The 27,974-nt window shown below is 39.1% G+C and overlaps 1 protein-coding gene across 8 annotated transcripts in view; it reads right to left on the bottom strand.

Annotated features, from left to right (window-relative positions):
• LDB2 (LIM domain binding 2) overlaps positions 1–27,772 on the bottom strand; it is a 221,679-nt gene extending 193,907 nt beyond the window's left edge. For 3 of the 8 annotated variants that reach the window (XM_026075662.1, XM_026075664.1, XM_026075665.1), the window contains exon 1: positions 27,570–27,769. In XM_026075662.1, coding sequence (XP_025931447.1) covers positions 27,570–27,701 — 132 coding nt within the window. In that variant the 5' untranslated portion in view covers positions 27,702–27,769. Of the gene's footprint in view, positions 1–27,569 lie in introns of all 8 variants that reach the window. The other 5 variants (XM_026075666.1, XM_026075668.1, XM_026075667.1 and 2 more) reach the window with 4 other exon arrangements.
• Positions 27,773–27,974: the final 202 nt, after the last annotated feature.

Genomic DNA, 27,974 nt, shown 5'->3' with positions numbered 1-27,974 from the left:
CATACATACATACATGTATATATATATTTGGGAGAGACTAGTTAAATGTGGGAAAAATCATTATGATCTGGAAATCTCAGAATGAATCTTAAGAGTGAAAGATAGGGCCACAAGAGCAACAAGATGTCCCAGGGCCATGATTAAGTTATCAGACATATTTATCTTTCTCCAGATGCTGAAGTACTGCTTTTTATCTAATGGATTGCATACCTCTTCATAAAGATTTTTTCTTATTTCTTATTTTAAAATAACCTTTGTTCATCATAGTGCTCAGGATCTTTTGTGTTAGAGAGCCCTTACAGCAGAAGTCTCTGTAAGAAATGCCTCTAAGGAACCCTGTTTTCAAACCTGGTCCTCTAAATACAGACCATTTTTGCTATATTACCTAGGGTTCAGGCCCAGACAAGGAGCTACCACAGCCTAGTGAGTGTCTGTACAGCAGCCAAACAACAGTAATGGGCTGGATGAATACTGTTAGCCCACCACAAATTCAAGATAAGGCACATTGCACAAACTGCTAACATTAACACTTAGGCTAATGCATTTTATTCCACATTCTGCAGGTTAGGAGTCAGTCTTGATCTTGTCTAAGCCCTCAGTCTCCTAGAACTGCCATTCAGTCCTAAAGGTAGAAGATGAACTCTAAATGCTCCTGCGCGACAAGTCGTCTTCTTTATTTAATAGGTCAGCTATGTATTTCCTTTTAATAATACAAGTGTAGCATGAGCATTTATCAACTCTGTTGATGCACACTGAGACAAGCCTGTGTAATAGCCACACACCCCGAGCTTCCCTCAGTTCTTTGTATGTTTTAGGAGACTAATTTTAAAACTAACAAAACATCATTTATTGTCACAGGCTAACAGGAATGGTTTTGTTTCATATTCCCCACACCCTGTTTAGCAGGTGTTCTTCCGCCTGGAAAATGCTGAATGATTATTAGTGAACTGGCTAGATTACCCTAATATTTATGGAGATTATGTCAGCTCTCAGGAGAGGAAAGTCCTGTGAGAAGGGAGTGTAGAACAGCCCACCATGGGGAGAAGAGTTCAGCAGGATCATGCCCAAGAAAAAAGGCTTAGACTGGCATTTCTGTGCAGTGTTATTTTAAACGGACTGCTGTTAAATAAAATAGGCTGCAGAAAACGTGTGTGTGTGTGAAGGAATGACACATATTGTTTGAGTGAGCTTCAGTCTGCACTCTATTACCTGAACATAAATAAACATTTGCTGAAATTTTTAAAGCATGAGAGCTCTTTTCTGGAATATCTTCCTGAACTATCAAGCCAAAGCTAGTATGTAGACATAAAGACAAAACTGCCTAGATTGTGTAGCTGTGTAGCAAGTAATTGCCTGTAAGTGAGTCATCTTAAGTTCTTGTTACTCTCATTCTTGGTCACCAAGGCCAAAAGGATCAAGGTAGGACCTAACACCCTACTCAAAAAGTAAATGGCCAAAGTGGCTTTCCACCACATGAAAAGAGAGTGGCCAGAAGACACTTCCGTTTTCTGCCAGCAGCAGTTTTGCTTCAAATACTGCACAGGTCAATTCAGGACGACTCTGGCAGCTACAGCACACTCCCTTATGAATTCTCTCCCATCACAGCTACCCACCTATTTCTCTGCAAAGGTAAATCTTTGTCCAGCTGTATCAACCATCTTCCCATTCCCTTTATGCTATCACTCAGGAGGTGAAGGACTGGCTCAAGAACTCTCCACTCCCAGGATGTCTCATTGCCACCAGAGAATTTCAGGTTTGTATAGGGCAGAGTTCAGTGGAAAGCATTCAGGTTTGGGAGCTGCGTAAACTGGTTGGAGACCGTTATAACATAAATTAAACAACTGCAGATGATTGTCAAATGAGGGATTTTGCCAACCAACCAGACATTTACAATCGTGGGCAGAGACCGTTGCAGTGTGTGAAGTGGAAAGAATTGTCTCTAATATTCTGGCTATACCTTGTGGAAGAGCAAACATATCAGCCAGAACCAAAGTCAAAAGGAAAAATGAGAGGATGGAATCAAGTCTACCTAGCAAAACTGAAATAGAAGACACCTACAGAAAAATATCTCTAATGTAAGCTGCACAGAGCTCACCAGAATAGTACAAAATTCAGCAAAGGAAAAACTGCTACATAATACACCCTGTTCCAAAAGTGAAAGACCACAAAACAGCAGCAGCAGCTGTAAGAAGGAAGGCTTTGTGTGCTATGGCAGTTTTAGAGGCCAAGGAAGAAGCGGGCACCTATATTTTCTAACATATTTTAATATTGGACCAAATATTTTTTGCAGTCTGAATCAAAAGCACTGAATTGCAAGATAAAAGAGATTACAGGAGATAGTCTGACTGCTTCATTCATATTACAGGTGAATAGATGTGCAAGTTCCCAGGATCTAACTCCCAGCCTCCCGGCAAGGCCTGCTGCTCCGTGTGAAAGTTGTTCTCTTTCCCATGGGAACTGAAGAAAATTCAAACTCTAGCAGAAAATAAGAGGACTACAGGAGCCCTCACCTATCCTCTTTTCCTTTCCAGAACGCCCAAAACATGTAAATTTGAAGTATTTTTAAACCAAAGCAGTGCCAAAGACATCCAGTTTGGAAACCACTGCGTAGTCAAGGGGAAAAGGAAATGGAAGACGGAAAGGGAAGGGGATGTAGAAAGACAACATGAGCTCAGTAAAGGAGCTATCAGTCAGCAGCTATCACTGGGCATCCTGTGCATTGACAGCTACTAAGGACATCGGTTTCTGTGAACCAAAGCTGAGAGAAACCAAGGAAGCATTAAAAAATAAACTGAGAAACAAGATGGGAAAGAAAGAATTCTCAAAGGCCAGGCACTTGCACTCCAAAAAGACATAAGGTAGACCTGAAGGAATCCTTTACTACAAAAACTGAATAAGCAAAGCACTTGCACAGACAAACATCAAGCAGTACACTGGTAACATCCATGCAGGAGTCCCTCTGAAATTAACACAGTTCTCATATTTAACCCAATCGCAAATTTTGGCCCCTGATATTTTTAGCCTTCTGATGTTTACTGCTGTAGCAGCAATGTGCCTATAGTTCTGGCAGATATTCATACTGTACGTACATACCATGTTAAGAGCCCTGCAGAATTGCTGAATAAAGATGAACGCTCTGGAAACATCATGCCTAATGCTGCGTTGTTATACTCAGTCATGATACTGTCTACATAGAAGGTCAGGGTGGGCACACATCACAGGGAAATATTATCTTTTCAAAGAAAAAATGTAAAACCTCAGCATTTCATGCACTCTAAAAAGACTGGCAAAATTTAACACAAGCGATGTGGCACTCCTCTAACCAAACTACACAACTAGTATACCTGACATGTTAGAGCCAATGTTATAGTCTGCCTTTACAAGGCAAAGCCATTCTGCATCCTGCAGTCCTCCAGCTCTGTAAATGGCAACTGAGCCTGTCAGCACCACCCTGCCACCTCCCTTCTGCCGTCAAGCCAGTCTCCAGACAGTCATACATGAAATCCCTCAAAGCTTTCCTGCAAAGAGTACATAGTATAAGGCAAAAAAGTCACTGCTAAAATGTTTTGGGGCCAAACAAAAAAGTAAATAAAACTTTTGTCCAGAAGCACACTTTTTTTCACAGATTTTTTGGAGCGGCTTTCTGGCTAAAAGGACCCTGCTAAGGCTGCTGCCTTTGGGAGAAGAAATTACTAGACAGCACCCAGTTGCAACAAAAGCTGGAGCCTGCCCTCAGTTGTATGACCTCCAGCACGCACGTTTGCCCATACAGTTCAGTGGATGACTTTGCATCTCTGCTGGCATATGACAGAGAACTAACTCCCCTTCCTTGCCTTTTAGATAGTTCTCTGCACTATAGCCCATTTCTTTAGGGCTTTATATGAGAAAAATACACAACCTCTTGGTGGTGCAGTAAATTCTTCTCAGCAGGTTTGAGCTTATCCGCCCGTGTCATCAAGCCTCTTCCTTATCAGTCTGCTTCTTGCAACATCTCACCTCTTCCCAGCCTCACTTCTGCAACCAGCCACTTACAGCCTTCCTTTGCTTTTTTGAGTCGTGCCAATGACCACGAGGGGAAGTTGGCAAGCAAGTATGCAAGCGCCACGAAGCAGGAAGAAAACAACAATGGGTATGAAATCCACCCATCCAGCTAAGTTACAAAACCGCATTGTAAACCATCCTGGCTCTCTGACCCCGTTGAAGTTCCCTTACTAGGAAAGAACAAACTAACTATTTCCATCGCCGGCAGGGAAGGAAGAGAGAGATATCATTGTTGTTCTGACACTTGGGAAGTGCTCAGATACAATGGCAATGAGTGTTAATGCAAGATCGAGGACAGGCAGATTAGGACAGTCTCCAAAAACTGTTTCACTGTAAGAGAGAGATAGGCCAGCCCATCAATAAGCTCTTGTTGAGGGCACTAAAATAGTTGGAAAGGCTGAAGGAAGCAGCATGTAACTCATATGTTAAAGATTCACTGTTAGTTTTGAGAACTTCATTCCTTCCAGTCATCCAGTTATCCAACTTAATGCTTTTTTTTTTTGCTGATCTCAGCTGAAACAATGAATTGTTGTGGAATGTAGAGGCACAGAAAGGGGAAAAGCTTTTAAAAGATCAAGCACCATAAAAACTACAGGAAAAGTTATCTTCACTGCAGCAACCTGTGCTGAAAATCCCCATCTAGGCCCCAGCCTTACAATGAGGTCAGCTAGCTTAGGCCTCCAAAGGGACTTTGTGTGGACGCAGAGCTTCTCAATGGTAGATCTTTTTATCGGATGAAGGTCCATGTGAACATAGCACACAACCACCCCTAATTCATCTCTCAGAACATTTTGTCCAAGACAGAAGGCTTGAGGTCTAAATTTTCCATCTAAATGAACCTTCTGAATGGGAAGAAGATGAAGGACAGAAGGAAGGAAGACAGCAGAATTTCCCCAGTTCCTGAGTGCTTTTATGTGAGGGGATTAGTTTTCCTCAGTTTTCATGTAGTGTAGAAGTCTTGCACGCTTGTGCTAGCTTGTGACACCCTGAAAAACAAAACTGCAAATATGCAAAGCCTCTTCTGACATGCCAGCCTGTGAGAGCACTGGCATGTGAGAAAATGTTCAGTCTACAGATGCTCTTTCTGAGTTTCTTTGTAGATCTCACCTTGTATCTTTGAGAATTTAAACCGATAATGTCTGGCAGTTTGACTCAGGCATCCAGGCCTTTTTTCTTTTTTTCTTCTTTTTTGGTGGGGGGAGGGTAATCTTTTAAGGCTTTATGTATTATTTTTATCAATTAGCAAAGTGACTTGGAAGCTACAGTCAGAGTCAATGAACTTCAATGGAGTTCTGTCAAGGCCTCTGAGCCTGCACATTAGGATACAAGCACAGGACCACAAATCAATTTATTTGTAAAGCAAACACTGCCCAATCAAGTTAGTGTTTAAAAATATGAAAATGAAACAATGCACCATTTTTCAATCTTTTTTGATATGCAGACACCTACAAATTTTTAATGAAAAATGTGCCAACTCCTGTACAAGACTGCTGACAGGAGAGTTTGCTTTTCCTAGTTACCTTTTATGAATCCCTTAGAAGCAGTCCTGGACATCAACCAGTTCCGGAAAATCCCTCCCAGAAGCCCACCAATCACAGATTAAAAAATACTGGATTAATAAATTTTCACTGCCAGGTAGAAAATACTATGCAACGTTGAAAATAAAAATTTGTTTCTTTTATTCATAGTGCTACTGGTGAGGAATTTTATTTTTTTCACTTTTTTTTTAATCTGACAGTATTATTTTTAACCAGAATTTCAAATATGAGCCTTAGACAACATCAGATGGGGAGCATGGATGGAGAAGTGACAACACAGCAACAGAACGTCCTGGATATTGGTTCTGTGCCTTTCCGAGTGCTGTACATTTTCAGACATGATATTGGCTTCAATTACCAGAAATTCACAGACCTAGAAACATAATTTTTATAGAATATGGATTCAGTTGCTCCTTTTGGTGATATTCTCCAGTTGAGAACACACTGCCCATTCTATTGCAGACAGTAGAATTTCCACTTTTTGGCTGCATACCATCCCAGGCGTTTACAATCTTTTGCTTTCTTTCATACATTATTTTCTTACCAAAAAAAAAAAAAAAAAAAGTCCCGCAATATCCTCTCCTTTTACAGCTAGAAGATATCAGATATATTTGTGAATCCTGTCCTTCACCTTCTCCCCTCTGTATTAGAGCTCACAGAAAATGGCCAAGTAACATATTTCAAGGCATGTATCAGTTTTGGCCTTTCTATAAACACAATATCCACATAGGCCAATTGCACATACTCATCAGTAAATTTTGTTCCTGAAAAAGCAAAAGTTACTTTACCAATCTTCACCAGGGGACCCTTCTTAACCTATCTGCTAACTCCTGGGGAAGGTTCCTCTATGAACAGAAAACCTGAGATTTATGTAAAGCAATCCCTAGCATTAGAAAGACAGCACTGAAGCATCAAAGATGACTAATATAAATTTTATATATATTAGCTATCTTTACTATTACTGCTTAACAAAAACAAAAGCCTCTGGGCTCCTCTAAAACCAAGGCTGTTACTTCGCCAATATTTTCCTTACTCTGCTGGCTGGCCTGCAATATTATTGGGTTTGAATCTGTTTTTTACTGGTGTTCCTAGGAACTGTACACGAGGGTTTATGGCAATCTTTCCCTTTGCCCCTGGCTGATCTCTCTTTGCAGGCAGGCTGGCAAAGCAATGCAGAAGGGATGGCACCATATCTCCATGTACGTGCCCACACAGACCAGGATAATCAAAGCTAGCTGTAGGGTCTACTTTAGTTCTCAGAGCTTTGCTGGCATTCCTGTAAGTGAAATAACTCTGGCTAGCTTATACTGCTACCATGTATGATCACTGCAGTTTAAAAATGTGTTCATTTACTGAACAGACAATTGTGGAAAGGATCCCTCCCCCCCAAAAAAATAAAATTCACAGCTATTTTAGTGCTTAATCTTTGTTCACAGTTTGCAAATAGAAGTCTAGGTTGGTTGTTACTATAAAAGCAAACAGACGGTTGAGTAAATATTTTTGGTTTTCCACACTGGAATATACAAACTTCTTTTTATCAGTCCATATTATTGATTAAAAAGTAGCATCAGTTGTGTGGACACAGCTATCAGTGAAGCACTTAGTCTTGATGACATTATCTTTTTTCTCCTTTTTCCTTTTTTTTGCCTCTCCACAGTTAAGCAGCTTTTCTTCTCCAAAGATCACCGGATCACTAGATAGCAATCCACTCAGAAGCAAAGTCAAAAGGTGCCCTAGATAAGAGATTTGGGTTATGATTCACGATGTTTGCAACGGACATAGGACTACTCAGGACATTCTGTTCACACAGAATTCTTGACTGATGCGGCTGTACTGTATATTCACTTGCAACATGGATAGAGATGATTTTCAGAATAAAACTGAGCAGTTTCCTATTTTGCTATTATTAAAAAAAACTATAACAAAATTAACATCAATCAATGTTGGAAAATTCAGAATTTTGACTATATTGCTCTTCTGGGTGCTATTCTAGAAAGCCTAAGAAATGATCCAGTGATGGATGTTGTGTTTCTCTGAACTTCACCAGCAAAAATGCAGCACCATATTACTAACAGAGGACAAGGAGCGTAAGGTCAGAGCACGGTGTTGATGACTTCTGGGTCTGAAAGCAGGATGAGAAAGAACGGGTGCTGCTCACCAAACAAAACACAAGCAGCATGGCTCCTAGGAAAAGGGATAGTAACAGAGGGGGGCACAGACAGCTAGGCAAATTTTTAACAGCTGGCTTGGAAACCAGGGGAGATTTTAACAACTGAGCCTTCTGATCATGGCCAAATTGCCTCCAATGGTCTTGTCTATTAGGCTTTAATATGATCTGTGGTAAATCATAGCAACTCGCAGACACAGCCTCCCTTGACACAAGCCAAAATTTTCAGAAATGTCTGAAATGGCCCAGATATGTCTCATATTCTGCATCCAAAAAAACCTGCACTCACAGAAAGGGTAGTAAGCAGGTAACCATTTATTATTTTATATGCATGTACAAATGGTTTAGACATATGAGAAGTTTTCTGATTCAACTTGGAGGAAGAAATGTAAAGGTGACATTTCAGTTAGGTATTGTGAGTTAAGGCTAATCTAACTTTGCATTCAATAACATCATTTATTAAAACACACTACAAGATACCTAATTATTAAAGTGTTCATTGGGTCTGGATGAGAACTGCAAGAAATTATTTGTGGAGGGGAAAGACATCTTTTCATAGGCCTTGCAGATCTATACTGCAAAATGTCAATTAGGTATGAGAATACTGGAGTTTTTTTTTTTTTAAAGCAAAGACTGTATTTTGATTTTTTTGTACTGTTGGTACTGTTTTGGTACTGTTGTTTCCATTCTGAAGGCAAAAAACCCTACTCTTTGCTCTACAAATGAATTCTAATAAATACTGTACATAATCATTCCAAATAATTCCATGATTCTATAAATCATCCTGACACGATACAGCAATAACCAGAAACAAAGTGAATGCCACAGAAACAGAAAAGTCACCGCAGTTTTCTCCTTAACTCACTAACAGAATTTTAACAAGGAGTTTTTACAGGTCTTTAGTAGCCCTTTCTATGTCACAGACAGCTGAGTCAGCCTTGTAGTACAGTTTTTCAGCCATTTCTTTACAACTACAATGTCTTGTGAAACTATAAAGTTAAAAAAATCATAATAATAAGTACCTAAAGCATACTTTGATGAAGATATGCTAATGTGCCTTCAAAACTTAACTGAGCTCTGAAAAAAATCCCTACATGCCAAGGGAGCGGCCAGGTAATGTCCTAGAATGAAGGTCGCAAGCACAACCTCAAAATCAAGAATTTCTCAGCTGAATCAACCACAGAAGTTAATGACTTCCCCTAATTTTCCTCTTATCACATCTCAAGAATAAACAGCTCATTGGCCCTCTCCATTTTTAAGCAGCTGGGTATTACAGCATGGTTAGATGCGTATCCTACATGTATAAGAGGAAAAAAGCCTTTGAGGATGGTTTAAACAATAAAAGGAAGCGTGATGCAAACAGAAATACTCAGGTCTTAGCCGTAACAGAAGCTGTGCTTAGTTACACACTGAGTATAGGAGACTGAGGGATTGCACAGTAATTATGAAACTCCTGAGTTGATATATCAAAACATGAACTTTGTGAAGGTTTTAATAGAAATCACTAGGCCATGACTGATAAACCACTATAAATACAGACATTTAAAAGATTTAAAAGGAATCAAGTTACGGGAGTTGCACTCGAGAGGGAAGAAATGACAAAAAAAACCCTAAAGACACAAATTTCTGTATAACTAGCTAAATATTATGAATTAAAAAACTTAAGATGAAGTATAGTGAAGAAGGTAACAAAAATACTTCAGGAGAGTGATTCTAAAATATGAACTTATAAAGGGAACACAAGAGGTATAAAAAACACATGAAATTGGGTATTTGATTTCAGAAGAAAAGCCAGCGCCCAACCAAACTCAGATCAGCCAAAGCTACCTGAAGAAAGATGCAAATATGCTGATCGGATCTGAAAACAGACAATTTTTCAGATCTGTAACCTGAATTATTTTATGCTTTTATATTATATCTATTTAATTGGCCATATTCCATTAAATTAGCTTGTATTTTCCAAAAGCTTTGCTGTCTTTTCTGGTTTTGTTAAGTTCCCTCAGACTCTCTGCAGCAGCATTAAAATTTAACCATTTCTTGTGACTAATCAAGAGAGAAGCTGGCCTAATTAATATTGGTAATTGATTATAGCTAAATGAATTAGTTAACATGACGCTAGTGTCGATGCTGGCTCCAAGGATTTAGACAAAAACTGAACACAAAGCATGAATGATTGATAGGCTTTTCTAAGACATTTGTTCTGTTTTAATGTTTTCCTGTTGTGAACAACTGCACTTCAAATATGCAAGATGCCTAATGGAAGAACAGCTTTACAGGGAAAGACATGATGGGACTGAGAAGTGTGCTGAGATGTGCTCTGTAAGGATGTACTGGGTGTTCCCAATGTAAGAAACAACCTGGGGACACAAGTTTAGGAAGGAGGGGAGAAGACACTAAAGGAGAGACGAAGCAAGAGAACCGGCAAAAACTCAGTCGCACTAACTAAAGGCCCTGTTTGGAGGAACTTCAAAGCAATCTATGAGACTCTGCTGACATCACCATCTGCCGCAGACTTCTAAAGATCTGATCTCTCAAGGGGCTACCTCCTGCAAAACACAAGCATCTTCATAGAAGAGATTAGAGATACATCATGAACCAACTCATCCTGACCATTTATCATGACAAACCTGCCAAATGCATTAAATTTGCATAAGAGGATGTGGTCTCTTTTAATAAGCTACCTATCTCTCCATTCCTCAGTGACAATAAATGATTTGAAAAGCATTTAGTAAGAGTGCTAAGACTAACTCTTTAGCGAGTAGTGTGCTTTGGCAGAATTTCCAGGCTATGATCTAGTTCCCTAGGATTTTTAAATGTTCTTTTTCATTCACAACAAAAGTTTAGGTCCGCAGCTATTAGAACTTGGTGCATCTCACTAAATGAGTGTGAAATGCCAATTTAAACTAGCAAAAAACCTCACCTACTATGTTATTCTAAAAAAAAAAGCAAAAACCAAATTGAGCTAGCATTGACATCTTGAATGATGATCAGCTGTGGAATCACCAGTATTCATTGCAGTTCTCTGTATCAGCAATAGAGGTTCTGGGTGAAACTTGAACTAAAATCATTTTTGTTGAAGTTTTTATTCTGACATGCTTAACATTTTCATGTGTATTTTTGTGACCACATCCAAAGGGAAATTCTGAAGGATAGTCAAGTCTTTGCAATCTAGTGAACATCTGCTGATATTTTAATATAATAGCTTTTCACTGACTTATTACCTCAGTACAGGGTTTTAGATACATCCTTGGCAACTTTTAAAGTAGTTCATCAAGGTAATAGAAGTTAACTAAGGAAATTGTCCTCATTACAGGATATTATCCAATCTTGAACTTTTACATCAGGTCACAAAAAATTCAAAATGTCATTTTAAAGACACTGTATGCTGCCTCAGCAAACCCTTCCACTTGCACTGTACCTTTCAGTTACCACTGTCTCTATAAAAATGATATTTAAATCAATCACTCTGTTTGTGGTCAGTCAGAATGGTATATTTGTCAGCAAGTCATTCCTGAAAACCTTTTCCTCTCCTTCCTAAAGCTAACTTACACCCTTTGTTGTATTATTCTCCTACTTTCCTGAATCCAAAAGTGAAAAATGGAAAATTTTGGTAAAATTCACAGTGGAAAGCATACATCGAATGCATCCTTTTTCTTCCACTTCCTCCCAAAATGACATGGTTTCCAATTAATTCCTTCCAGATGCTGTATTCAGAGTCTCCAGTAAAATCAGCAAGCCATTTACAAAATGCTGAATACATTTTACAAGGGTGTTTCTGTGAGCTGGAAGGGACTCGGCCTCGGCTGAAGCACTGCTACCTGGTAATGAGTTCCTCTTCCCACCAGTCACTATAAATACGATTTACAATCTTTCACCAAAATGCTTGTAATACTCTAGGTTAATATATGAGATCTCACCCCCTCTAGTGACTGGTCCCAGTGAGAATGGGAGACAGTTGCTTACTGATAGGTAACAGAGACATTCCTACAGCTTTTGTATTTGATGCTGAAAATCCCAGGTGCTGAGTGTGCTGCTGATTAAGGTGTCTGCGCACTGGCAGTGTTGGTTTACTACATGCATTCGGATGGTGGTTGGCAATAGGCTCCTACAGCTCTGAATTCATCTATGATCTTCTCTTTCCCTAAGGGACATCTGCAAGTACTTGATTAACAAAACAGCCTACACAATTCTTTATTTTATAAATTATTAAATTTATTGGCTTAAAGAGGAGCAAGAGAGAGAAGTATATTTAGGAAACTACAATAAGAGCCTGCAATCAGGAAAATTTAGCCCCAAACACAATAATTGCATCATTCAGATGCATTCTTGAAAGTTGTATCCCAGGTGCAAGGCTAAAACATTGAGAAACCTACAGCACTGCAGTTCAGAGCTTTCCCCAGCTGACTTCCTAAAAACTCCAGTAACAGCACTTCCTGTTGCCCAAAGGTCTTTATCTATTAATGTATTTACATGCTCCCTGTTATTGCAGCAACAGAGCACCTCAAAAGCATCGGTATATCAATCCTCTGGCCCACTCTCTCCCTGCAGTCCGGAGGCATGCAGAAAGGTGAGAGGAATTAGAGGAGTAGTATCTGTGGCAGTTCAGCAGGAAACTCAGCAGACTTCTGAGGAGTCCTGGTTACTGTCCTAACAATATAGTTCCTCCCTCCAAAAATATTCTGTGATTACGAGGCAAAAAAAAAAACACAACAAAAAAACCTCCTCCTTTGGTCAGGGAAGAAGTAGGGGATTACTTGAAAGTGTGGTAATGAGAAAATTTCAGTCCACCACTCTTTCACTGAAGACTGAAAACTGCAACAAGGTCTCACCTCAAAGGCACAGCCTGTAGAAAGCAGATAAATGCAACAGTGAAGCCTTTTCAGTAAGAAGTCATGAGAGAATTTAAGAGACTAGCATCTTTGGGAATAATCTGGTAATTTCTTGTGTGACTGGAATCAACATTCAACACAGTCCTTTACTTTCTTGTGATTCCTCTACAATTATATACTTGTGTCCTGGCTTTCTAGCCCAAATCACTTTACCATACAACTGTGTTGTGAGAGCTTTCTTTAATGGATTGATGCTCAAAGCATAACAGGCAAGTAGCAATACACATTTCAATATTTAAAAGCATAAATAAAAATCTTAATAGATCCCAGATGTTTAATTTCCTCCAGCCCTTGCTGATGATTGAGTTGGTGCTGATGTAGATGATTTTTCAAGATCAGTGGTCAATTTGATGCTGAAAAAGCCTTAGAAGTTTGGGAATTTCAAATGCAATTTCTAAAAAATAAATAAATCATAAAGTAGATGCAAGGAAGAAAACTAAGAGTGCAAGCGGATGTAATTTTGTAAGCTTATTTTATAGCCTGAGATGCACCCACAGGTTTTAAAATGCAACTCAGTGTGAAACAGATAGTAACATTTTGTCCACTTATATAAAACCCTGTAGAGATCATTAGTTCATTCTCATTTTCTTAGCAAAAGAACTTCAAAGATTCATACAAATAATGAACTGAACAATCTATGCTTTAAAGTAAATATACGGTATAATATGCTTGTGCTATTGAAACTGATGAAAAATTTGCCTTTTATTTCAGCAGGACTAAGGTTTGCTAGCTGCATCCATTTTTCACTTATTAAAGCAGCAAATTATAGTTTACTACACTAAACAAATAAAGCGCTATTTAGAAAGCGCAACTACAAAACATGCTGCTGAAGCCAACAACTGAGCCCTGGCTCCCAAGCACTACAAGTTTGTAACTTGTCATCAGCAGCTTGATGCTTTTACTCTGGTTTTTCCCTGGGAGAGTGCATAGCCACCTCAAGGAGAGCAACCTGGGGGAGGGCCCGGGTTTTAAGAGCCCGTATCGAGCTCGCACAAGTCCGTGATGTGTGCGCTCGACGTCATAAAAAGGCCGTAAGTCTGCCAGTTCCGCCGCCACAAACCGCACATGCTGCCAGGTGCAGGCTGCGCAGACACTAAAAGGCTATGAATTTCATTTAATCGCCTCTTTCCCCTTCCCAGGAAAGCAGTACAAGCTAGCAGCTGCTTGAGAAAGATGTTGAAAAATATTAACTATGAATGTCCAGGATTTGTTTTGATTGGTATTAAAACCAAGCAAACTAAAAATAAATCTAGTAACAAATCTTGTGAAATCTGTTATCTACTAATACAGCTAACGATGCAGCCTTCAGAGTCCGACGAGTTTCCAGTTTCAACGAGCGTGTGGATAAACTCAGCAAAATGATTTACTTCATGTAGCTTGCTTAGCAGATCTATCTACTATTTCACTAATTTATTTATGTGCCATGTATTTCTCTCCAGCTAAATTTCTGATTTAGAAGAACTTCACCTGCTTTCTGTTATCCACTGTGCAACACAGTATTTTTTGATAGTGAGAGCTGCTGTTCTTAACTGTGCTTTCTATTATGCCTTTGGCATTTGTGAAATGATATGGGCAAACATAATCTAAGCCCCTGAACACGCAGTTTTATCTCATAGCCAACCATGGGCAACACTTTTAAAAAGCTGAATATGCCCTTCTAGTCCTTTTAAGGTGTCTCAAATTAGCCCCTAAGAACTGAGTCACCTAAAACTGTTAAGCCCATTAGAAAAGGTAGGTCCCCAGACTAAACTTTTGCTGAATCAGCCCCCACTGAGATAAGGTATATGGCAGCAGTTGCTTCAATGACATCTCTCTAGGGGCTTCAAATACAAGGCCAAACGCTCACCTCACTGACGTAAACAGGAAACCTCCGCACGGGATGAGGCGCTGCAGTGACAAAGAGTTGCAAGCACTAGTATCTGGCTGAAACAAACCTCGAAAGTTTGTGACAAAGATTAAAAAAAAAAACCACACCACCACTGCTGGCCCACAAACAGTATGTTGTTTGCAGTCAGGCATCTGTGTGCCATCAATCTCTAAGGAAGGGAAAGACTGCTGGGCTGAGCTTGCAATTTCTGCTTCTCGGTCAACTCTTATAATCCCACTCAGTGTTCTCAAGCTTAGTGAAGCTATTTTGGTAACCAAATTTGCACACCAGGTGGGTTTATCCAAGTTCCCATGGTCCTAATAGTTTCACATGCTTCCTAATAATAATCTTGAAAATTATATAGGTAATAGTGTCTGTAAAGAGTCACCTTTGACAAAATTAGTAGGTTACTCTCCTCTTAATAGAAGAGAGATTTTAATAAAGTATCTAGTATGCTCCCATAAAAATGGGGAGAAAAACTATTGCAGAATCCACCCTTTTCGATGCTGATCTTAAGATGCTGCATTACACAAAACTAAGGGAATTCTGGGTTGCGCAGCGCATAAAAGGTCCCAGAGGAGGAAGGGCCGTGCCCACGAGAAGCGTCTTTCAGTTCTGCAACACCAAGCCTCAGGATCAGGCGTTAATATTCATATTCTAGACTGTGATTAGCAAAGCGGCTCCGGCTCCCTTGCAGGGGTGGGCCTCCCCGATCAGAGGTGCAGCGAACTGCTTCACTTCCTTATTGAAATTCAGTCCATCTAATTTCCACTGCAGAAGGCAGGAGCGTAATGAAATATAGCAGAGAGCATTTCAGTAGTTTTATCCATCTCTGCTGCCCTGCTCTTGACCAGTGTATAACCCTGGCCTCTTCTGCCCCTCACAGGACTCCGCTCTTTTCAACTTGAAGCTGCCTCAGAACAGTTTAAGTTCCTATAATATGGTAATCATTAAGATATTGCTCTTAGATCACCATGCAGAAATGTATGAAGACTGTGGCTACCTTCATTTGTGAAGCACACCAAAAATGTTCTAGTTTCACTTAAGGTAGCCCACTCCCTTTCCAAATGACAATTAAACAGCCCCTCTCCCTCAGAACCAGAATAAAATATTTATAATTAGGTCATTTATTTGCAAGTGAATATAGGTAATGTCTGTTAAAAAGCAAAATCCATTAGACATTGGATAGTTTTGGTACTGTGTGTAGTTTCCAAAAGGCAACAGATGTGAGCATGGGGGAAGGGGGGTTGATTTTGTCTTTTTAATATTCAAAGTGGGTCTGTTCTCACTGGCTAATTAAATCAGTAGAGTGCAAACAATAAAAGAAAAAAAAATAAGCGTTGCCTTTCTTCCCTAGAACAACCTCTCTGGTTCACCTCTACCTTGGAACTTATTCATTAAAAGACTTTACAATATTCCCTCCCAAAGTGCTCATGAAATAAGATACATATAGACCACTTCTTATTCAGGAGAATACACTTTTCCTGTGGAATTTAAGATGAGTTAGTCTTTCCACTGTTAAGAGAAAATGGACTTGGAAGGAGCTTCTTTGTTTGAAACTACTGAAGAATCATGCTAAAAAAGCACTAGATTCAATAACAATATCAGATGTATAAATCAACCAGCAAAATGCTGCCCTAAAATGTATCTGTACTTTCTTGGCAAAGCCAGTAGGTTTGCACGGGTGTGCTGAATTATTTGAGAAGTAATGAGATGTGTTAAGAACATTAAACAGTCATCTTCCAAGAACCTACTATATTATGGCGTTTTCTAGTCAGAAAATCATTTGTAGCACATAAATACATGTAATATCAATTAAAACATTTTGATTTGTGAAATCAAAATGGAAGTGGTATATTTAGATTTGGTTTTGGAAGTATTTTAAATACTACTGTCTACTTATAGCCTTCCGTTAGTTACGATGTATAGCACAGTAGTAAAAATGAGCTGCGGATACGGACCAGGACTCCACCATGCCAGCTGTACAAGAACAGAAAAGACGGTCTCTGCCCCAAGAACTGAGTAACAAATGTAACAGTGCACATCATGAGGACAGCGTTGTGTGTGAGCACTAGTAGCCACCCAACTTGATGAGCACAAGGTTCAGCAAAGGATCAAAACACCTACCTGCAAAATAAGATAGCCTCATGCACTGAGCCCTGGGTTGCTTATTGCTTCTGACACTAGCTAGTCAAATGCAAGTTTGGGCATGTACATCTACATAGTACTTTAAGCAACACCACTGTGGACATACCTGAAGATAAGGGACAACCGAGGGATGCAGACCAATAAATAAGGGAGTTCATATAACAGTAAGATGGTGTTTGTCAGCAGCAAACAATAATTTCAGCCCACTTGTTGCCAAGTGTTTTGCAGGCATCAGAGGCAAGGAAAGGGTTATGGGATGCAATGCGTGAGTTTACGGGAAACTCCTCTCAAATGCTCAGGATCAACATGGATGAAAACACGGAAGTGTGTGTTTGAAGACGTAACAAGTTAACCCAAGACACTAGGATGAGGTATGGTAAGATGCTGAGCCTTTGCGGATACAGAGTTCACCTGAGCTCGATGCATTATTGGCCCAATTTTATGGCTACTGAGAATTTCTCACAAAAAATACGGCCTCATTGTAAGGCAAACGGTTAATGAATTACCCACAGCTGAACACTGTGATCTATTTAACCCCAATTTCAGGGTTTTACAGAGTTGTGTGCCCAATGCCAAAAGCTTACTGTATTTTAGTTACCTTCATTTAATTCTGCTACTGTTTAAACATACTCAGCACCAATATGTACTTTATTCCCTTCAAGCTTTTTTTTTGGTTAACCAAATTAATGGTTGCAAACAAATAAAATATTTGCTCTGTACTGCAGCCAAAACAACGTTTCTTTATGTAATCTGAATGATGAACAAACACCAGAGCACTAGAGATAAGAGCAGCAGGTCAAACTTAATGAAGTGATGTCCCATCTTATAACATGTAACAGTAAAGTACATATTATAAGGACCCTGAACAGAACTGAGCCCACTACTGCTTAATTTAGCTGTATCTCAAATATACAGTAAACTAATCCAGCACAGAGATTTCTGTTGATAGTTTTATGAGAGGGCATTTACCAACACCCACTAACCTCTGGATTTTACCTGTTAATTTTCTAAAAGATCCTTGTGTTACTTCCTAAGCCACAAGGTGTCACAGCGGATCAACTGGTAGGATCCTTGTCAGTCCGGACACGCAGGTTGTGGCTCCAGGTTACGTACCGGCGCTAACACCGCTCTGTACTAGGAAGTCTGTGCTCCGCTGCCTATTTGGAAGTGCTGCCCTTTGGATGAAACAATCAGTCAAGGGGTAACTCGGTTGCTTCAAGATGCTCTTGATGTGGGTGTTAAATAATCTTATAACACTGTCACAGAAGAGGTGTACTTGGGTGTGCTGGCATCTTGACCGATCTTTTTGCTTTGCATTATTAACCCTGACAGAGTGTTAAGAGATACTGAAAAGAGCTGAGCTAATCATTCATATCAAATGATAAATTTTATGAGTTCCACTTCTTTCTACTCAGACTTGCTAGGAATTAATAACAATCTATTTGAATGCATTAATTATTCAAATTAAAGACACATTTTTGCTCATCTTTTATAACAAGCAGCTTGCTGTAAGCATGTAATATTCTATTAAGAATATAAGCTGTGATTGGTCATATGTCATGTGTTACCATTTCCCATCCCTGACTGGATGAGCACAAATCTGAACCAAAGCTAGAGCTTAAAAAGCGAGGAAGCCTGGAATTTTTTTCAACAATTTCTTTCTTGTTGCATTCATCTAAAGTAACTGCACGGCAAGCTGTGTCCTGTCCTATGGAAAAACATACAAGTATATCATATTTACTGATCCTTAGTTCTCCCATTGCCACCAGTCATTGACATTAACTTGCTTTACATGCACACACTGGTCAGTCCGCACCGCAAACCAGTCAGAGGTTCTTCTCTGGTATATTTAATTTCTGAGAGTCATGGCTCTATCTGGGCATTTTTGGAAGCTTAAAACAGGAAACACTGCCTCTCAACTCGCCCCATATAAAATAAGCAACTTCCTTCCAGAATGCTTAACAAATCGAAATTTGCATTCTTCAGTTATTTCTAAGAACAAAATTTCATTGATCAAACATTCACAGAAAGGAAACACACAACGAATATGAGCATAGCCAAGGCACATTCACTTTTAAACTCAAGTGAATATTCATAGAAATTTTGCCTGCAGTATTTGTTGCACTCATGTAATGAACCTTTACTCAGTGCGTTGGCTTTTCATGTCCCATTATTCATGCTGACACACTCATTTAAATGGACCTCTGCTTTGGAACATAATCAGTGATGTGCATAGGTGCGGCCTTCAAAGAAAGAGTCACTACCATACTTTATAGGCATGCTGTTTGGAGATACAAGCAGAACTCCAGTCAGTGCAAAATGCCACCATTCCCACAAAGCATATGGTAATTTTTGCTCTGTAAAATGGATAGATGCACTATATAATACATAACTGCAGCACATTATATCTGAACTTCTAATTGCTTAAAATGATACTTCAAATCACATCAACAACATTATTACCTAACTACCCTAAGGGTTAACTGATACTCTGGTGATTAAATCTAGGTAGAAGTGATAGAGAAGGTATTGCCTTCATCCACTAAAGTAAGTAGTTGGGTTGCAAATGCACATATAGAATCTGTATCCTGGTTTTTAGCATTTTGCTATGGCAAAGAAGAGGGGTGGAGAAATGTTGGCCAAATACCAAAAGGAAGGAGGCTCCTGGAAGACTCTGAACAACTTCAGCCAGAAGAATTTTCATTTGCTCTCGAGTAATTATCTTACAGCAGTTCTTTTACTTTATGGTGTTTTCTAGTCACAATAACATTGTTGTGAAGTGAAATGGAGCAATATGGAAACACTGGAAGCGTAAAGGAAGACAGAGACACTGATCTGAAAATGCAAGTTACTATCAGAGTACGGGGGGCTGAGGAAAACAGGCACTTGTAGGCCTTATTCCAGTGCTTTATACGCCACAGGTGAGGCTTTTATAAAAACTGCATAAAGAAAACATAGCGGGCTAGTTATGCATCATTTCATACTCTCTTTGCTCAACTGTATAATACTATCCCGGCTGCAAATCCTTTGGCAAAGCAGGCTCCTTGCCTGCCTTGCCAATCTCACCTAAACTGGAGGATACGCTTTAGCAAAGAAAAGGCGATGGTCTGGAATACCAGTGCTGCTGACTTTCTTCCTGAGGCATAAAGTAAGGTGAGAGGGCTTCAGCTTGAATTATAAAACGAAAAACTTTCACTCTCCTTACTTCCTTGTTTTCTGATTTTTCCCCTCTGTTTGACTACTGAATTTAAAGATGTAGTATATTTAGTTTTGTATAATATGGTTATTAATGTTTCAGAAATCTCCCTGTATACTGCTCTAAGACAGATGGCAAGTCTTTCACTGATACAATTTTCTGCTAATGGCTGAAGCAAAACTACACAACCGGAACAAGAATCACAATACAGTACCTGAAATATTATAAATATGCAACATATTAAAAGCCATATTTCTCCCAATCAGATTGTACCTGAAAAAATGTTTTGCTACTTTAGAAAATGACCTCATCAAAAATTTAGTTAGAAAAGCAAGTGTTTGAAAGTAAAAAAAAAAAAAAAAAAAGAAAAGAAAGAAGAGAGTCCACTGCACAGGTGATGTAGGACTGCATACAGAAACACTCAGAAGAAACCATAACAGTTGGTTCTTACATGTATTTAATTTCTGAAGAAAGAGCACAGTAGATCTGTAATGAGGTCTATTCTCGGATCTGCCCTAATAAAGGCTTTCCAAATATGAGCAGTTTTATACACATACAATGTTTCATTCGCCCTCACAGTGCAACAGATAAGGTCATCCAGCCGGCCCCTGCAGTCCTTTTGGAGCATGAAGGATGCTGTAGTTTGCAACTAGCAGTTGTGTAATGGATGGGATCAGGACAGATATTGAATCTGTTGCACGTGGGTGTCTGATCGCAAAACTATATTAAGAGATTAGCTTTCCCTCTTCCCTTTTTAAACACACACACGCATATGGTACAGACAGATTTGAATTAATTTCTGTTCAGCTAACTACACTTGGCAAGCTGACTCTGCGGCTTAGAATTTGGAAGCATAGATACCACCAGGTATTTCAGATCCCATGTGATAGATATCACAACCATGTTCTAATTTATCAGTTGCTTGGAAGGATGCAAAGACACAGCTATTTAGTTTGCAGGTAACCAGGCAGCAGAGTTTAAGTGGATTTAGAAACCTACACAAAGTTATGGCTTCACTGGAGCAGTTGTGAGTTTGTGAATCTACCCTGGCATCTTCCTGGATGCATGTGCTGACATCAGGAAGACCTTACTTACGGTAAAAGTCTCGTCCGATGTTTATGTTTTGGCTGTAGTTATCAAGAGTTATTCATAAAGCCCTTAGTTAGCTATGCTCAAGTCTCACACTTCAAGTCTGTATGAAGGTGACAGGAATGCTGGCCTGGCCAGGAGGCTCCTCATGAGTATGTCTTCTTGACAGTGGTTATAGGCAGCAAGGTGGGAGCATAAGCCTCATGGAGAGGACAGCCTGCTTGTGTAGAATTTACTGCCTCTGCAAAGACTCTACACTACCAACACTCCTGAGTCCTCATGAGCTTACTACAGGGTTGGTGATTTTTCACTAGCCCCATGAGACATGTAAGCGCCAGAGTTGTCTCCAGAAACACCAACCACTACCACCCTGAGGTTTATGGTCCTCAGGTAGTTCTAGTTAATCCCTAGTTACATCAGAATTACTGAGAGTACTGTTTGGCTGAAATCAGTAATTTACAGGCTTTAGTTTAAATGGCCATGTCTGTCCATCAGCATGTAATGGAGATGGAAACAGTACACTGCCAACAAAGTGCTTTCCTTCGGAAGTGAATTTTGCCAGTTACCAAACCCAGAGAGAACATGCTGGGGAAAGGAATCACACAAGCCTAGGGAGAAGACTGAAGCTGGCATTTCAAAGAAGTTTCTTTTGCTATTTTTCCCTAATAAATAAAACCACTGAGATCTGGCCAAGTGGCCCTGTCCTACCTAAGTCTGTTCTGGAGACTGCTAAGCCCAGCCATTCTGGGGCAACCTTGCCCCTGCCAGGGTCACCACTCTGAGGCTTCCAGTTGTGCAGCAGACACTTTCAAAAACAGGACCCAGCAAAAATGAGGATACATCTTTGCCTGTTTACACAGTCCAGTGCAGGAAAGAAAGTTCTGCTTGGGGAAGAAGCAACCAAACAAAGTATCAGCACAGTTCGAATGCCTGTTTACTGCAGATACGCAACTTTTGGCAAAAAGATACAAAAAAATGCCATTCAAAGTGAGGAGTCCAGCTACAGATACTGCAATGAGTTTAGCAATCTACCCGTACACTTCTTCGTAAACAAAGAAAGTGCATGTACCAAAAACAAATCTTTTTTTTTAATCTGATCTTGCAATCCTAATGCAGGCAAAACTCCAGTTGAAACAAGAACGGAGGATCAGGTCCTTGTTATGATCTCTGTTTTGTTCCTTCTCACCATCCAGCGGCTTCTATTTTTGAGACTGGATCTGCATGGTAAATCTTGTTTACATCAGAGAAAGACTGAGTTTAATTTTTTTAAAGTGGATTTACACTTTAAAGAGTAAAGAATGAAAAAGAAAAGGAAGGGGTGAAAAGGATTCTTTATAGAAAATGATCTAGAAAGGATCACAGTAACTTACAGAGGGGATACATTCCTGTACTTTCACACTGACTCTCCCGCTCCCCCCTCGCCAGCCCTGGCCCTCCAAAACTCCTGTTAGTTAAGCATGCAGTTTACATTCTATATTATAACTTCAGGAAAAAAAAGCAGCAAGACAACCCTGATTGTAAGCTAAGGATCAGCATGGAAAGGAAGTAGAGTCTTTTTTTTTCCAGCCTCATAAGAATTGTTAGTTTGTAACAATTTTAATTGAAAACAGCTGCAACTGAAATTTTTTTAAAGGGATGAGAAAACTGTATGAAATAAAAGACAATCAGTAAAAAGAGCCTTGAAATCATTCCGAAGTCAATGTCTCCTAAACAAATTCAAGGGTTTTCTTTTAAAATTGACCTTTTAAGTTTCAGCAACGTATGGTTTTAAAAGTAATCTTTTAAAATACTTTATTCATGTTCCTAGAATTGTTAGTTATTAGTATATTTGAGGATAAAATAATATTTCTTCACATAAACTTCTGTTTCAAAGTATTTTTGCTTTCCTCTCAACAAAACAAACTCATTGGGCAAACTCAGACTTATGTATACAATATCAGAGATCTGTTTGTGATACTAAGTTGCTATGTGAACAAATGTGATGTCACAACATAGATTTTTATGACTAATATATTAAAAATGCATCAGGAAGAAGAAGAAAGATTATTTCATCAGATAGCAATGTGAGGAAGTAAAATAAGAGACTCCATTTAACTGTAGAAATTTTGTTCTGTTCTGTTTTGCTTTGCTTTAAATATTTGGTTGAGTAAGAATGTCTGTGTAAGCTTCCAGTTCATTTAGTAGCTTTTAAATAATCATAACATCCCCTTTTATTTTCCTCTTAATTTTCATTAAATTTTCTTTCATCATGAAATCTCTCCTTTTGTGAAATTTATTATACCGTTTAATAGGAGTTTAATATAATTTGATTAAGTTGATTGTCTTTAAAACAAATATGTTACTAATCACCTTCTCTAGTCATCCTTATAACACTGCATTCTGAGCCAGAAGGAAAGTTAGGTTTTGCATATAAGGTGATACAAAGTATTACCTCTTGAGGTAGAGATAAACATATAAACCTAGGTGAATTTGATCTACTATGATACATATAAGTTCTAAAAATATAGGGGACTACATAAACAAGTGAAAGGCTTGATATATTTCTTTGATTATTGACAACAGAGTAATGCATCGAACTTCATACTGTCAGCAACTTTAAGTGATCTTTCCACAGCAAGCACACTATAATGCTAGTGAAAAATAATTATATATAAGATATAACCACCTTTTAAGTGTAAGCAACTTCAAATGATTAAAAATTATAACAAAAAAGGATTTGCAACATCAAAGAGGAAAACAGCTTTTTTTTTGCATTGAGTTTTATGAAGAACAGAGATATAAAGTATCTAAGCTAATTTACCTATATTGTATATTTGCTACCTAGAACTTTAGGAACTGCTGATTACAGCAATCCACAACAGGACTGCTTTCTTGAAAGTTCAAATAACAAAGATATAAAAATATTAAAATAAACTGAGTTTGACTGAATAGTCAAGAAATCCTTAAAACTATACTCACAGCAAAGAGACAGCTGCATTTTGGTTAACCAGAAAGTTCAGTCAACTATGATAGAAGGAAGTAAGGTTTATCTTTATATCTGCCAGCAATTATCAAACATTTAAATATTCATTTTGCTTCTTTAAATCAGACTTGTTGATGTTTTACAAAATGGCACTAGACACTCCCAAAGTATTATTAAGAAAACATGTATTAATTGCCTTTTAGAAAACGCATTACAAGATCTGATTTCTTTGAACAACTTTTAAGGAAGTTAAGGTGTTCCTGTGTGCTAGTTAGTAATTCAGACTCCCTAATTTACTTTCGATCACATAAGAATTAGCTAGGTAGTGGATTTTTGCCAGTACTTACATCATAAAACCACCCCCTGCCTGGGTGTGATTGGAATTCTTCGCCTAAGACTGACCCTGAATTTCAAAAGGCAGTTGTAAGTTCTGCCTGAGGAGCCCAGAAAGTTATGAGAAGTTTGGAGAGCAAAAGTTTGCACATCTAGCAAGGGTTAGAGTTGATAACTCTTTACTTTCATAACTACCGTTTCTTCCTAAAGAAAACAAGAACAGCAAAGATATACAGGCTGTGTGTAAATGACCTTTATTTATCACTCTGTACTTTGTCTGCTTAACACACGGAGCACATCCTTCACAGAGACTGTTATTGCTTAACATCCAATGCTGGCACCAGAGTGGAAGCGGTGGATTGTCAAGGAGGGACCTGAAGTGCAGAACCATTCAAAGGACCTTTCTACCTCCCCAATGCACCATAGGCTCTGCTGCTGGGGAATCAGCACGGAGAAATGGCATTTAATGGTTGATTCTCTAATGGTGTCTCAATCAGTCCATTGCCTTTTTGATCATTCTGACCTGTCTGCAAGCTCCTTAGAGTAGCAGTTACATGGATCCACTGCAAAGCTGAGCTCTGCAGGAGGAGGAGAGAGATCAGATAGACATTACATACAGAGACTCCTTTCACAGGCTCTTTATCTATCATCTGTAAAACTAAACTAGATTACGTTCGTTTTGCTCTGCCTTGGAACTTCAACCACTGCAAGGGATGGCAGAGAATTTGACACTAGAAGATTATTAAGAATATTCTAATTTCTTAGAAAAACAAGAAGATCCCAAAGGCTAAGTATTGGTTTGGGATGGGGGAATGAATACAGGCTGTTGGTTCCCATTTTTAAAGCATCCTTACTTGCCACTGGCTTTCTCCAGAAGTTGGGTCCAAATGGAAGCTGACAGCTTGCTACCCCCAATCTTTTGGAGAGTTTCTTTGTAATTCCTTTCCCCTTAAGTGGCTTTACTTGCGCTCACCTACCCCCTGGGGTTCACAATGGGCCAGCAGCCTCCTTCAGAGGCCAGTGCCTACATTATTCCAAAGACCACCTGAAGAGAAATGTTCCTCCACTGAGCTTGTATCACCCAAAGCACAAGCACATTCGTCCCATGACACCCAGGGCTCCACTGCTCAAGAAATTCAGAGGCAGCCATACATGGTCCAGAAAGCTCAGCTACCAATCACAGACATGCCTGGAAAATTTATGTGAAACTTCCACTCCCAAGCTGCCCAAGGAGCCAGCCTGATTCTTCACAGGTTTGCCACATCTAGTCACTCTAAGTGTCCCAGGAAACTAATTTTTTATTAAGGAAGGTGTTTTAATCACAGTATGAATGAGATTGCATGAAGCAAACTAGAAAAAAAATTTCAACAGGCAACACTGCTTACAGCACAGACCTCAGAAATTAAAAAACAGAGAACAAGAATGTAAACAATGAACAATCACAAGGCAAAAGTATCTTTACTCTGAGCAAATGAAAAAAAACGCTTGAGCATAAGGCCTTCATTAACCAAGTACTACCTGTCAAAGCAAAATCCTGCTGAAACCCATAGCAGTACTAGTAGGTTCTCCCTTTTTGCTCAGAACAGTCAATCTGTCAGAAGGTGTACAGCAAAAGTGTAATTAAATGCACTGAAGTCTAGCTCAGCGCACCTCAGCGATGCAAGAGGGGAAAGTTGTTTTACTAGTACATCAAAAACTTTTCCTAGTGTAACATTTGTAAAGCAGCTGTAATCAGAAACTGGTCACAATAAAATATTAAAATAATATATAAAATATTAAAATAATATATAAAAAGGCTAAATTGACATTGACAGCTTTTCAGAACAGCTTCTATATAAAATGCTGAAGGAGTCACATATTTTTTCTGTTTACTTGAAGAAGTCTAGAAATTATTATATTAGAATGTACAGGAAGGTAAGGAACAGAGTTGCAAGACATGGACAAATAAACAGCAACAAAAAACAAAACAAAACAAAATACCTCTTTCTGTCTAAATGTCAGTGATCATCAGCAATCAGCAACTTGGGGCAAAACTGAAAAAACAGTTACCATGACTTTGGGGGCAATGAGCTTCTTTGAGTTTTAGGTAGCATCAACTGTCTTTAACAACTATTCAAGAATAATGTTTTAAGGACAGCAGCGATAACAGTGTTAGAAAATCAGTTATCCTGTAGCAGTTAACCAATCCGAAAGCAGGTCACATCTTGTTAGCTGTATCATATACATTAAACGTCACAGATTCTCCATGGCTTAGCTGACAATTCAGGCATGTGTGTTTTATTTTATGACAACCTCATGTTCTCTTAAGGAATTACAATAGAACAAACAGATCAATCTAAAATCCTTTACCATGCTTTGTGACACTGTTTCAGCCGGTATTTGCCTCTGTACAAAGGTATTAATTATAAAAGATTAATAGTTTGTAAAGTGTTTTCAGGGCACCACTAGTAAACTACTATGAAAAATTGCAGCACCAAGAATGTTTGCTGCACAAACACAGACACATGGGCAGAAAGGCAGCCTGATTCAGTCCACACAGTCTTCACTTTAACAGACCAAAAAGTGTGCTTTCTTTAACCATTTAAATATCAAGATGCAGCCTCCACTATGTTTTTTAAGTGACAAAAGTACTTCCCTTTTCCATTTAGCATATTCTTTGCGGTAGCTGATCTCGGTGTAAAATCCAGTGTGTATAAACTGGTTACAGATTATACAAAGCATAACCAACAGTGAATGTAGTTTACATTATTAGGTACTTTTGACAGCTATATAATAAAGTCATGTACTGATCATCTCTCTTGCTAAAAGCAACTGTATTCTGAACGTAAACATGAATTTCTCTGTCGGTTGTTCTGAACATGTGCAGCCTAGGAATAAGTTTTTAAAACTCTGCTCCCGTTTTCTATTATCATTCATTTTCAATTCTAATGAGTTTACAAAACAAAACCAGATGACGGTTCCTCTCTCCCCCTACATCTGTAGCATTTCCGAATGAGTTTTGTGCAAATGGTCCAGCAATACCGTGCAATATTATAGCTGCAAATGCCAGCAGGACAGATTCTGAGCAAACAACACACTGAGGCAAAGAAATCTCCTCAGAACAGCATTATAATCAATCCTGAAGTGCTGTACTGTAAATTCAAGATTTCAGCCTAAGCTGCTATCTACTCAAAGAGTTGCTCTGCATGGAAACATAACAAGGGACTACCCAATTAAACTACTAAATTAATTAGGGTTCATGCCTGCATATACCGTACTGCCTAATGGGACGCTTCAGACGGAATTCAGGCTGAAACCTATCACAGTCCATGCACAGTAAAACAAGGCTGAGGGACTTACCTCTGTACGCGACTGCAGCCTCTTGTTCATTTCATATATTCGGTACTCTGGTTGCACCATGTATGGTGTGTGTCTCCTATAAAATGGGCCAAAAGGAGAAGAATAGAAAGGGTCATGTGGTGTGCTGGACATCTTGCCTGCTTGCAGAGAATCAAGCTACACAGAGTATCATCAACATCCATACAGAGCACATGGGCTGTGTGTTCTTCACAGTACAAAGTAGCAGCACGCACACACACACACATACAGGCTGAACACACTGGCTGGGAACTGCTGTGGGAGCCCTCTATAGCAAGAGACAGAGAGGGGGGGGAGAGAGGGAGAGAGCATGAGAGGGAGAGAGAGAGAGAGAGAGAGGGAGAGCACAAGCTCCAGAGAGGGAGAGAGAGAGACTGGATAGCTTCA

Source organism: Apteryx rowi, unplaced genomic scaffold, assembly GCF_003343035.1.
Source record: "Apteryx rowi isolate R43461 unplaced genomic scaffold, aptRow1 scaffold_409, whole genome shotgun sequence".
In the NCBI taxonomy this organism is placed as follows: domain Eukaryota; kingdom Metazoa; phylum Chordata; class Aves; order Apterygiformes; family Apterygidae; genus Apteryx; species Apteryx rowi.
This window is presented reverse-complemented; position numbering and strand designations above follow the sequence as displayed.